Source organism: Hemibagrus wyckioides, linkage group LG03 (genome assembly GCF_019097595.1).
Source record: "Hemibagrus wyckioides isolate EC202008001 linkage group LG03, SWU_Hwy_1.0, whole genome shotgun sequence".
Taxonomy (NCBI): Eukaryota; Metazoa; Chordata; class Actinopteri; order Siluriformes; family Bagridae; genus Hemibagrus; species Hemibagrus wyckioides.
Window position 1 is genome coordinate 14029 of NC_080712.1, and position 13294 is coordinate 27322.

Here is a 13294-nt window from a genome sequence, read left to right on the forward strand (position 1 = left end):
AATATTCCACAGTCAACTGTCAGCTGTATTATAAAAACGTGGAAGTGTTTGGGAATGACAGCAACTCAGCCATGAAGTGGTAGGCCACGTAAACTGATGGAGCGGGGTCAGCGGATGCTGAGGCGCATAGTGTGAAGAGGTCGCCAACTTTCTGCAGAGTCAATCGCTACAGACCTCCAAACTTCATGTGGTGAAGCCTCACAATTTGCTCACTATTTGCTGGGCACCCTGGTGTGGTAAGAACTATAGAGTTCTTGTGGCATCTGTTTTGGTGGTCCACCATGGATATAAACCCAGCCCACCATACCTGTGCCCAGGGCTGTTTGTCAAGTAGAAGGAAGAGGTAGAGAGCATTGGGATTTATTGGTTTACATCCCTCTCTTGCCACTTTTATAAGATGAGATAATATAAAACCGAACTTTATTTATCCTGAAGGAAATTCTTTTGCCATATTATTATTATTATTATTATTATTATTATTATTATTATTATTATTATTGAGGTTACTTCTTGGCTATTTGTGTTCTTCATTGTCTGCTCCGGACTACGGGATAACTCTTTTCCACTCCGAGCCCATCACTGTAACACATCCATTTTGTTTGACAACCTCATGTTACCCACGACAATCCTAGGGGCAAATGTTTTCAATTTCCTCATCTTTGCCCTTAACCTGATCCCAATACTGCACCATCTCTTTAACTCAGCTGGGATAAGAGGCCTCATTCTGGGCAGTAATTCAGGATTATGTACAGTGATAAACCTGGTTGCTGGGGGTTAACAAATGGCTCCAAACACAAAGGATACATCACAACATGGCTAAGCAAAGCACAAATGAGTGAGAAACTTTCTACATTATGCTGTTAAGGGCTGATTATATATCTCCACCATATTGCAATAGCTTCACTACATTTTAAGGGGCAGATAATATATCACTACCATATCATTATATTCTCATTTCACTGTTCCCATTTACTCCAAATAGAATAGAAGCAAAAGAAGTATGGAACATGGAATAATAATATCCTTTGGACTGATGAGACCAAGGTGGAGATGTTTGGTCATCATGAACAATGCCATGCTTCGTGCAAACCAAACAAAGCATATCACCACCTCACCCATTGAGAATGTTGTTAGTTGATCAAAAATGGTAAGAAAAGGGTAAAATCTCCAATACAGGGTAATAGAGATGGAAAGAGTATATAAACAGTGAATAGTCTTTATTTTCAAGCAAAAGAATGCAAACTTGGGATTGTTTGCTAGTCTGATCAGTAATTTGTCTAGAAACTTTGCATGGATGCTGAATTGTGGTGCTGCATGTCGTAGACCAAGTCTGACGTAACAGGGTAGTTTTCAGCTTTAGTATCTAAAAGAATCAGTGAAATTAAGTGATTTTTTTTTTAAATGTAAAGTCTGTTTGTTATACATCCTCATGAGGGTGATCCAGGCAGATGCTGAAGATTGTTGAAATAGCTTAATAGCTTAATACTAAATTCTACTAAACTGGATCTGTATATGGAATATTTCTTTACTCCATTCTACTTATTTTCAGAAAACAAGAAAGAACAACAGAAACATGGAAATGGCAAATGTGAACAGCTCTACTACTCTGTTTCCTCTGTTCTTGGTTCAGTTCTATGATTTTTACAAGCATTGTAAAAGGTTTGTCTGAGGCTGACTTGGCCAGTCAAGTGACAGACAGAGGACTATTTCATGCAGCCATAAACTTGAGAGTACTACTGAACAGTTAATTAACCTTTTCTATTTCTAATTATCTACATAAACTAAACTAATCTAAATACTGCTCTCTGTAATTAGATACTAAACACAAACTTCACTTGTTTTTTAGTTGCAGGCCCCAGTTGCCTTTCCATCTGCCTGGGTGGGATCGATAGCAATTTCCATCCACTTTGAGTGTCAGTAATCCTGTTTAGGGTATAGTTTGCATAAGACATCTAGCCTGATGGAACACAAATAACCTGCTCAGTCTATAAGATTCTACAAAAAGCTCTCAGAATGACAGCAAAGTGTGTTTGGGCTGCAAGACCGATCATCTACCGCCTTCATATTTCAGGTACTTTATTCAATATTCTACTCTGATACTTTAGTTATAAACAGTTAATAAGGGCAGTTTGTGATTACCATTTTTTCCTATATTTTGTTTTGATAATATGTTTACAGTAAAAAAGAAACAAATAAAAAAAAACCTGGTAACTCCAATCATCACAGCATCACTTTACATATATGGCAACAATATTTCATTAAATTACATTTTATTTGTTTTGTTGTTTTTAAACGAGGACATTATAACGATGGGCATAATTTTAAAAAGAATTGTGTAAACATGAATTTTTGAGCTTACTTTTGTGAGCAACTTATTTAGCACAGTATAAGCATCATTATGGTTTCTATGTGGAACCATCCACAGTAATCCCTGTTAATGTGGAGCCATCCACAGTAATCCCTGTTAATGTGGAGCCATCCTCAGCAGCAGCAAATGATTTGCAGGTAACAAGAACTTCAAACAACATTGGAAGATATTTACCTAACTATAATGATTTCTTAAAACCTATAGATATCACAATTAAATATCTTCAGACTAAATTGTGATTATGTGCAGCATCTAACACTAACCCTAGTAATTTTACAGCTTGGACTGTCACCCATCCAACTGTAATCTACTAAATATAAAACCTAATAATTGACATATTGTTAATAAGGCAGTTATTTTTGCTCATAACTATACTCTATTCATTTTCTTATGTTTAAATACAACCAAAACACATACTCCATTCTACAGCAGTTACTTCCAGTTCATTGATTTGACTGGATGGTCTGAAATTACTCATATTTAGATTAACAGCTCGGAAATAAAAAATACCCATTAACTTGAAGTAGAATCCCTACTCTTAAATTAAACCAAACTGTTTTTCTTGTTGTTTCTGAAGAAAGTCTAGCTCCATCCATGGAGAATAACAGAATTTTTCTGAATTAATGTAGAAAATATCCCTTAGGTTCACTGCCCAAGTCAAGGTAAGCAACAGTAATATACTTCATATGCAGTGCTTAATTTGAGCCGGATCCTGTTCCAGGAAATGTCTGATTTTCGTGTTTTGCGTTCCGGGTTAGGGTTAGTTATTTTAATCGATCCGGCATTAACTCGTGCGTGGTGACCTGACAGCGAATGTATGTGTATGTGTGTGTGCGTGTGTGCGTGTGTGTGTGTGTGTGTGTGTGTATGTGCGCGCGTGTGTGTGTGTATGAGTGAGTGAAACACAGCGAGCAAGGCTGAGTGGGTTTATGCAGATACACTTAGAGGTAACGTTTAGCTATTGGTCCTCAACATATGTTTTTGACCAATCAGCTTTCTTAAGTTTACAGTTACTCTCATTGGTTGGTGATTATTGTTTCGCGCGCAGTGAGCAGCGGAAAGAAAGAATGGTTTATTGGTCTACCTAAATAAAAATTTCAAAATGTCAAAGAGACCGTCAAACATATTTTCATTTTTTTAAATCCATGAGAAAAGTTGATGGTGTGCCTGATCAAAAGAGATCCAGAGAAGATGGAACTGCACACCTGGATCAAGATAGCGGGAGACAGAAGCAAAGCGAGTTACACCGGTCAGAAATAATGGAGGACACAACCACGTTGTCGGTGACAGAAACTTCCACTGATCAGATAAATAATATTGAGCACAGTCCTACTAAACCGGATATGGTAGCAGAAAGCCAGAAGAGCCAGTCAGTACACAATTATACAGAGTTGTTAATGCAGAAGCTGAACAGATTGAAACGACTTCTTCAGAATTCCGAACAGCTTACAAAGAGTCAAAACACAATAGACCTGCCCATGGATTTCGAGCACGAAATAGATTGCCAAGAGTTAAAGGGCATCGACTTGGGGCGTATCTTACGCAACACGTTTATGTATATATATATATATATATATATATATATATATATATATATATATATATATATATATATATATATATATATATATATATATATATATATATATATATATATATATATATATTTATTTTATTTTAATTATTTGTTTTTTTTTAAGCAACGGGTTAATGTTTATAAATGCGCTACCACCGTTTAGTGACGTCATGTTCTGGGAAAACTGTGTGATTGGTGTCAGTCACAGTGGTGAGAGATTGCTGGTTTTGCTCCGGAAATTATTCATTTACAAATTAAGCACTGTTCATATGACAGCAAAATAAAACTTGGGAGAGCTACAAAAATTGTTATTAATAATTAGCACAGATACTTTTACAGATCTAAAAAACATAAGTCTAGATTTGTAACCAACAATATTGAAGTATGGTGGAAAAAATACTGAAATTAATTATAAAGTACTGAAGGAGTCTTGCACAGTTGAATGTCCGATGAACTTTGATACATTATTGCATGTTCTAGTAATTTATGTAAGCATCCATTTGTTTTATTTTTAGGTTTTCTTTAAACATTAATTTATTTACCTATTTTATTGGTACACAGTCATCCACAGTACAACATGTGGTGAACTGCTTTTTCCAACAGTCTGTAATACAAAGAGTCAAGGTCAAAATATTCACATTGAAAAGTGAAGTAAAATAAGATAAAGTTAACATTAATAAATAAATAAATAAAATGTAAGAAAAGTAAAAAATAAACAGACAAAATACAGAAACATATAGCATATGAACACTGATACGGTTATATGAATGATAATATATTGCTGTTTATGAATAAAATAAAAATGAGCAAGTTCAGTTGAGATAATGGGTGTTATAAGACAAGTCCAGAAAAATCAAAGCTCTAGGTGTTGTCCTGGTTGAGGGCCTACTAAAAGAATCTCCTCCTCATTCTTTCTGTGTTCTTCAAGGATTAAAGGTGCTTTCTCTACCACAACATAGAAAAGAGTCCATTGTTTGGGTGGCTGAGTTCCTTCACTATATTCCTAGCCTTGATCCAGCCAAAGTGGTCAGGTAGCTCTGTGTGGATGGTACACTCAACTGATCGCACCACCCTCTGGAGAGCTCGCCTGTCCTCCTTGGTGCTGTTTTCAAACGAGGCTGTGATGCTTCCTGTCAGGATGCACTCAGTGGTGCAGGTGTAGAAGGTCTTTAAATTGCCCTCTCAGGTGCTAAAGTCCTTTAAGCATCTAAAATGGTATAGACACTACTGGGACATTTTCACCATGATGTAAACACCTAGATGCTGGAAGCTGTCCACTCTTTCCACTGGGGTCCTATTGATCATAAGTGGTTGGTAGTTCCTCTCCTGGTTTGTGGTTAAGTCCACTATCAACTCCTTTATATTGTTGACATTCAAAAGGAGACTGCTTATCTGGCACCATACAGTTTCTCTAGGTTCTTAATCTTCTCTAGGTAGGCCATCATTTCAGAGATCAGGCCCACCACAACAGTGTTGGAATGATGATAGAGTTGGAAGTGGCCACAAATTTATAGGTTCTCACATTTGTACAGCAGGAGCTTAGAACACAATCTTGGGGGTTCTAATGCTGAGGGAAGTTGGAGATCCACTTATAGACACATGGGCTAAGTCCGAGGACCTCCAACTTGGTGGGTGGTTGAATGCTGAATTGTCTTTTTGGCATACACTGATCAGGCATAACATCATGACCACCTGCCTAATATTGTGTGTGGTCCCCCTTTTGCTGCCAAAACAGCCCTGATGCTTCAAGGCATGGACTTCACTAGATCCCTGAAGGTGTGCTGTTGTATATGGCACCAAGATGTTAGCAACATTTCCTTAAAGTCCTGTAAGTTGTGAGGTGGAGCTTCCATGGATCGGACTTGTTGGTCCAGCACATCCCACAGATGCTGGATTGGATTAAGATCTGGGGAATTTGGAGGTGGAGTCAACACCTTAAACTGGTTGTTGTGGTCATCAAACCATTCCTGAACCATTTCTCCTTTGTGGCATGGTGCATTATCCTGCTGAAGGATGCCAGAGCCATCAGGGAGTACCGTTTCCATGAAAGGGTGTATTTGGTCTGCAACAATGCTTAGGTAAGTGGTACGTGTCAAAGTAACATCCACATGGATGGCAGGACCCAAGATTTCCCAGCAGAACATTGCCCAAAGCATGACACTGCCTCCACCTTCTTCCCATAGTGCATCCTGGTGCCATGTGTTCCCCAGGTAAGGGACAAACATGCACCTGGACATCCACGTGATATAAAAGAAAACGTGATTCATCAGACTAGGCCACCTTCTTCCATTGCTCCGTGGTCCAGTTCTGATACTCACGTGCCCATTGTTGGTGCTTTCGGAAGGTGCACAGGGGTCAGCACAGGCACCTTTAGTGGTCTGTGGCTATGTGGCCCCATATGCAACAAACTGTGATGCGCTGTGTATTCTGACCCTTTTTTATCAGAAAGGGCCAGACTTTGCTCCCCACATGCATCAATGAGCCTTGGGTGCCCATGACCCTGTTGGTGGTTCACCATTGTTCCTTCCTCAGACCTCTTTTGATAGAGACTGACCACTGCTGACTGGGAAAGCCCCACAAGAGCTGCAGTTTTGGAGATGCTCTGATCCAGTCATCTATCCATCACAGTTTGGCCCTTGTCAAACTCGTTCAAATCCTTATGCTTGTCCATTTTTCCTGCTTCTAACACATCAACTTTGAGGACAAAATGTTCACCTGCTACCTAATATATCCCACCCACTAATGGGTATCATGATGAGGAAATCTTATTCACTTCACCTGTCACTGGTCATAATCAGTGTAAGTCCTCTTTCTGCTGTCCAGGTGGCTCAGGGCTGTATAAACAGAGTGAGTGATGGCATCCTCTGTAGAGTGGTTGAGACGGTATGCAAATTGTAAAAAAAAAAAAAAAAAGAGAGATGGTATGCAAATTGTAGTGGGATTAGGGTGTCAGGTAATATAAAGGTGATGAAGAGTCTAACCAGTCATTTATGGTTAGATCCTGTAACACTTCCCAGGTTTGGGCAGGAAAAGAGAAAACTGGTGGCAGGCTTAGAACAGCATAAAAGGTGCTTCATTCTGTTTCTTTCATTTTCAGTTTTTAGCAGTTTTATCTTCTAAACTCATACATAGCTTTGTGCTAGCTGTCTCGATCTTTAGGCACCCATCTCTCTCCTTTTTAATCCTCTTTACAGCTCACTGCAACAAAGAACATTCATTAGTCTAATTCCCTGCAGGTGTACAATCTTTACCACTCACTTTCTCTGGCTCCGCCCTCACAAACCACTTGAGCATGGCTTTGCTTCTACACGCCCTCTCTGCCTGACTCAAACCATGGAGCTCACAGAACAAGGTTACCTAATATATAATATAAAATATTTTATTTATTGTTCTAACAACTATAATAGATCTCATCACAATAGTACTGTGCTTCTATACAGTACTGACCACTCACCTTTGCCGCAGGCTTGCTCATTAGGGATAAAATAGGACGAAAATAGTTTAATAATTTAATTTAATATTTTTTTTCTCCTTTCTCTGTTTCTCTACTTTTGTAAAGCTGCTTTGAGACAATGTCCATTGTAAAATGCACTATACAAATACATTGAATTGAATTGAATATAGATTGTTACCCTGGACCCATCTGGGTGTCCATGCATTATTATGTACATGAACATATGTGCATTATTCTGTGTACACTCATTTATTACAGTGAAAGCAAATCTGGAAAAAAAAGCTTTATTAAAGTGAAGCTTACAGTTAACAGTGTTAATGGTTGCTGTCTGTCAGTTAGATGTTAATCTTTTTTTTTAGATTAAGTTTTCCAGCAGCATATCAGTGATGGAGCTCCATCTGTTTCTACTCCTGCTTTTCACAGGTGAGAAAAAACCCCACAAGTGTGTGTGTGTATGTGTGTGCTTGTGTGTAATATCAGTGTAGTGCATGTAAAGACTAAATTTAAAGACACTGTGATTAACTAAATTTGTTATATATGGTTATATAAATATGCAAAATATACAGTAGGTATCATCAGGAGGGTAAGTTGTTTTTCTATTAACAAACCCTGGGTCATCATGGACCTGGGGAAACTACTGAATAATAATAATAATAATAATAATAATAATAATAATATGTAGGCTTTCAGGCAGAATGGCAAAGATTAGATGAGGGACCAGAATGATTTAAGGGTGAGACTGGAACAATGCAAAGGATGTGTGTGCTGTTATGAATCAGTTCACTGCAGTTCAGCCCTCTCTTGCAGGTTGATTGGCATCTCTAAATTTTTCAACGTAATATAAATATAAAAATAATAATAATAAAAATATTTGTTTGACTACATATTGAAATCTCTACAATTTTTGTGTTGTCACTTAAGGTTATTTGTTTGTTTCTAGTAGGTGTTGAGGATCATACAATTGTTATAATAGGACTAAAAAAATTTAAATATCACATTTTTTAAAATCATTCCATTGCAGAGGATGCTGGGTCACAACAGCAGACAAATAATGTCATAAAACAGGATTTTTTTTGTTTTTTATTTTGTTGCTTATATAAAAAGTGAAAAGAGAAAATACAAATTACAAATCAAAAAGTTTATCTTTAAACTCCTTCTCCACAGGAGTCCTTCCCCTTGTCCTGTCTTTCTCTCGTAAGTACTATTTGATCCAGCAGGGGAAAACATGGAGCAATGCTCAGGGTTACTGCCGAGCCACATACACTGACCTGGCTATCATCAAAACTAATGAAGAGATGACCAAGCTTCAAAGTGTAGCACAGGCACAACTGTTCTATTCCTATGCTTGGATTGGAATGTACACTAACATCAACAAGTGGTACTGGACTTTTAAAAATGAGTCGCTGGGAATTTTTACTTCCTGGCAAGGGGGGGAACCTAACAACTTATACGGAGCGGAGGTGTGTGTCTTCACATATTATGGAAAATGGTATGACGCACCATGTGATTGGTTGTTGCACTTTTTGTGTTATGATGGTAAGTAAAAATATTTTATTACACATAAAATAATTCTAGAATACGACCACTAATCATTTTTATTCAAATATAACTTTTAAATATTAAAATAAAAGAGTTACAACTTTGGTAGAGGAATTGCAATTTATTTAAGATTCTGGTCGTTCCCTTGTCCATTAATTATTAAACAAAAAACAGTTAATTTTGTTCTCAAATGAAGAAAAATGTCACCAGAACTTTATATTCACATACTCATATTTAAAATATCTAAAAACTACTACTGAGAAAATAGTCTCTTCTGTACATCTTTAGTTTATAATGGAGCTGAAATAAGCTATCAGAATGGCCACAAAAAAAGAGTATTTAACCTTTTATGCAATAAAATTTGTCTTCTTTTCATGTTTTTTTGTAATGAGATTAAAGTGTCATTAATGTTTCAGGCAATTCTAGTGTTGTTAAAGAAACAAAAATATGTTGTTCTATATGCTATAGATTATTTAAGTAATTAAAAATTCTACATTCAGAGGGACTTAAAAATATCTAACTTGAGCATAATGCATACTTCCTCCATTCCCACCTTTGATTATTACTGAGAAACTCAGTGTTAACATTTTTAATCAGCTGATTTTCATTCAGTTCAGGCGAATAATATAGCTTCATAATGGCTAACCTTAATATTCACATGAGTATGTTCTAATTATGTGGGTTTTTTTTCACAGACCAGGAGAATGCCACTGAGAGGTACATTTTAATAGCACAGTATAAGACGTGGGATGACGCTAAGAGTTACTGTATGCAGTATCACACAGACCTGGCCAGTGCAAGAAACTCAACAGAAAACTCAATTGTACAGTTCTATTGGGGTTGGACATGGATTGGCCTCAGGAGAGACCCCTGGTTTTGGACAGACCAGACCACTAATATGTCGGTCATTAAATGGTGGTCTGGATCTGCTGATGATTATTTGCAGAATAAAAGTTGTGTCTATTTATACAGTGCTCTGGCTGATATAGAAAAATGCTCAACCTTACTGCCGTTCTTCTGTTACTGTGAGTTAAATTAAATTCAGTCTCATATTTAGACTAATTTAAGTTGAATTTGAATGTAGTGTTAATTTTGAATGTTTGTAAATTCTGTATTTGTGTTTCTGCCTCCAGTATATCCAACACAGCAGAAGATCATAAGAATGAAGGTCAAGTCCAGTCAGGATGTGATGGATCCTGCAATAATGTCAGCCATCGAGGAGAAGGTGGGTTTCATCTTCGCTCAACATACAAGAGATTCTCTATCCTGCATGATTCAGTAACTAAATTCATGTTCTGTTCTTCAGCTCAAGCAAAAACTGATGAATTATGGAATGGCTGAGAACATCACTGTGACATGGAGAAAACAACCAGATGGAGTGGTGTTTCACAAGGAGAAGGAAAATATTACTGCAGTTGTGAACAACTCGATCCCTTATACCTAAATCTTTATGACTCTCTTGATCCCATTTTTTCTGTAGTGCCCCTAATCAATTTTACATTGGGGTCTGAGTGCATATGTAATATTTTAGTCTTCTTAAGTAGTACTTTATGCTGGTGTGAGGTTTTGCAGGAGAGGATTACACTGGAAATCTTTTTTATTTAAAGCTAAAAGTAACTAGAATGCAAACACCAGTAACAACAATATTATCAGTAGAAGAGACAGTTCACTGGACACTCAACCTTTTTGGCAGTGCCCTTATAGGTACTTCCAGGTATCATATACTGATGATATAATCATTTACTGATGATACATTTGACATGTAAATAGAAACCCTGACATCTGGGCAGGGTATTTGGATATTTGTTAGTGTTTTGGGTTTGGTATTTTCAGATGATTTAAGGAAAAGCCTGAAAGCACTGGCAGCACTGATGGACCTTATTTCTTAGAATTTGCTAAGATTTACTATTAAATAAATAAATGCTACTTACGCATGCTGCTATTGGAAATAAGACTAAAGATTTGTGTACATTCAGACATTGTCATTTTTACCCCACTACAAGAAAAACAGTCTAAGACTCCATCTTCTGTAGGCAATTTTGGGTCTGTGATCCACCCAACAACATTAAAGCCGGATGTTATACTTTTTATATGTAGGCTCAACCAACACTTCTTGGTGAAGTTCAAACAAAGAAAAAACTGTAGCATATATACAATAGGACTTTGAACAGAGAATGCTCACAGAAGGTATTTGAAGGGTCATTCCACACTAGAAAAAGAACAATAAGATGGTCAAAGACAACACCAGAGAGTTTCAATATTCTTACATGACTGGCCTTCAGCGAGAGATTAGTGTACAGTTAATGTATTTAAAAAAGAGTGTCCAACTAAAATGAGTTACAGCCTAGTTACAAACAAAAGTCTTGCTCACCCAGGTTATGAAGAGTGATTAACCGGTTAACAACTGAAGACAGTTTTAATGTTTAACTAGTAGAAATTAGTTAATGGATATAATTATTTATATCCATTAACTAATTTCTACTAGTTAAACATTAAAACTGTCTTCAGTTGTTAACCGGTGAGTGTTTGTCAAGTGTTAAATTAAGTGTTTGTTTTGTTTCACAGCAGCGCTTCCACTTTTAACTAACTCAACAGAATTTAATGCAGGGAGTCTAGACACATACATCTTTATCCATTCATTTTTAACATTGTTTTCATTGTTGACTTTTTTTTAAATTAGCCATATACTCATTTTGCTAATCATACCAGAGAGAGCTCTATGAATACTCACCCCTTTTTGAAATACAATTATATCCGTGCATGTCACTGAATAAACTACAATAAAGGATCTGCTACAGAAGCCTGTGCTGTTTCATCTTTAAAACCTAGAATTACTGAACTATGCCGTTTTATTTTTATACACAGTAAAACTTCAACATTTACATGCTGTAATTACCAAATACATTATTGTGAAAGTTCTAGATTCAAGATTCTTTATTGTCATTTCAACCACATATAGCTGACACAGTACATAGTGAAATTAAACAATGTTTCTCCAGGACCTGGTGCTACATAAACATACAACATATTGTTCAAACACAAAAAACAACAAAGAGCTAGGACCAAAGTTTTGTACTAGCCAAGAAATAGGCATAAACATAAATATAAACATAGCAGCGTAATGAAATAATAACAGAGTTTAAGTGCAATAAATAGCGAACATATAAGTATGTGTGTGTTTCCACACAGGTGAAAGAGAGTGTGTGTGTGAAAGAGACAGAGAGCTTTGTACAGTTCATTTCTCTTTAGTCTTGTACAGTTCTGGGTGTATGGTGTGGGAGATAATTTTGTAAATGAGGATATATGTATGAGGTGTGTGTTTGATGTAGTGTGAAATAATCGGGGGACAGCAGGAGTGAGTTCTCAGGTAAGGTTTATTCGTTAGGTCGTTTGAGCTTAAGAACAATATAAGGTTTAACACGACATGTTGGCCTGTCACGGGCCTTGCACACAGGCTGCAAGGGCTTTGAAGAACAAATAGTTGTATCAATGATGTCAGTCTGGCAGGCCTTCTCTGCGGTACCAGGCTTTCCAAACTTGGACCAATCAATGGCAGAGATGCAACCTAGATTATTATGGTCAATCTTCGCTCCGCTGGTACCTGGAGCGGCAGTGATCTCATCATGAAGTAAACGCAGCGTGTGCTGGATGGCAATGGTGGTACCAGGCGAAATATCTAGAGTACATACGTAGAAGACAGCGGATAAATCAGAAAAGCCGTGAAGTGTAGAGTGTAATAAAAGAAAGGGTGTTGGCCCCTGAAGGACTGAGAACTTACCCATGCTGTCTCCTGAAGAAGAATGAGGTGTTGGCGAGAGTGAGGCCGAAGACAATCCCAATGGTGGGGGCGGAAACGCCCGATTTTTATTATAATGATGTAGGGAAGTTTTAATTATAATGGTATTTGAAAAGTTGTAAATTCAAAGATAATGGTGTAAAAAAAGAGTCTAAAAGGTCTAAAAAAGAAAGATGGGTGGGATTGTCTAGGCAAAGAACCAGTGACGTGTTGCATTGGGAAGATAAGGGAAATGTATATAAAGGCTGTAGTTGGAGTTCCCCGGGGAGAGGTTGTTGGGACGTTCATGCGTGAGCATCTCAATTCTTGTGTCAGCACTGATTACAAAATAAAATCTCTTATCTGCATTCATCTAGTCTGCTTGATTGGCTTATTTAGTTTTGAGGCCTTACTAACTATGAGTCTCACTCAGACTGAGCGGTCGGGTCAGTGTGGAGCTGGAGTCAGATTTTAGTAGTGAGTACAGTAGAATTTTTATTCCACAATGGGTGTATGTGTGTGTGAGAGAGACAGTTTTTTGTGCAGTTTAGTCCTGGGTGTTGAGGAGCCTGATGGCTTGAG

At 37.3% G+C, this 13294-nt stretch overlaps 1 protein-coding gene across 1 annotated transcript; it reads left to right on the forward strand.

Moving 5' to 3' along the window:
* The first annotated feature begins 1970 nt into the window (after positions 1-1970).
* LOC131346885 (putative C-type lectin domain family 20 member A) lies at positions 1971-11725 on the forward strand. Its single transcript, XM_058380629.1, has 6 exons — positions 1971-2071; positions 7758-7821; positions 8563-8934; positions 9633-9962; positions 10071-10162; positions 10244-11725. Exons 2-6 carry the CDS (start codon positions 7785-7787, stop codon positions 10379-10381), a joined length of 969 nt encoding a protein of 322 aa, XP_058236612.1. The 5' UTR covers positions 1971-2071; positions 7758-7784; the 3' UTR covers positions 10382-11725.
* The last annotated feature ends 1569 nt before the right edge of the window (positions 11726-13294 follow it).

Coding starts and splice junctions, on each gene's coding strand:
- LOC131346885 (XM_058380629.1), top strand. CDS start 7,785: ATGGAGCTCCATCTGTTTCTACTCCTGCTTTTCACAG. Junction 8,935..9,632: donor GCACTTTTTGTGTTATGATG/GTAAGTAAAAAT, acceptor TTTTTTTCACAG/ACCAGGAGAATGCCACTGAG. Junction 9,963..10,070: donor ACTGCCGTTCTTCTGTTACT/GTGAGTTAAATT, acceptor TTCTGCCTCCAG/TATATCCAACACAGCAGAAG.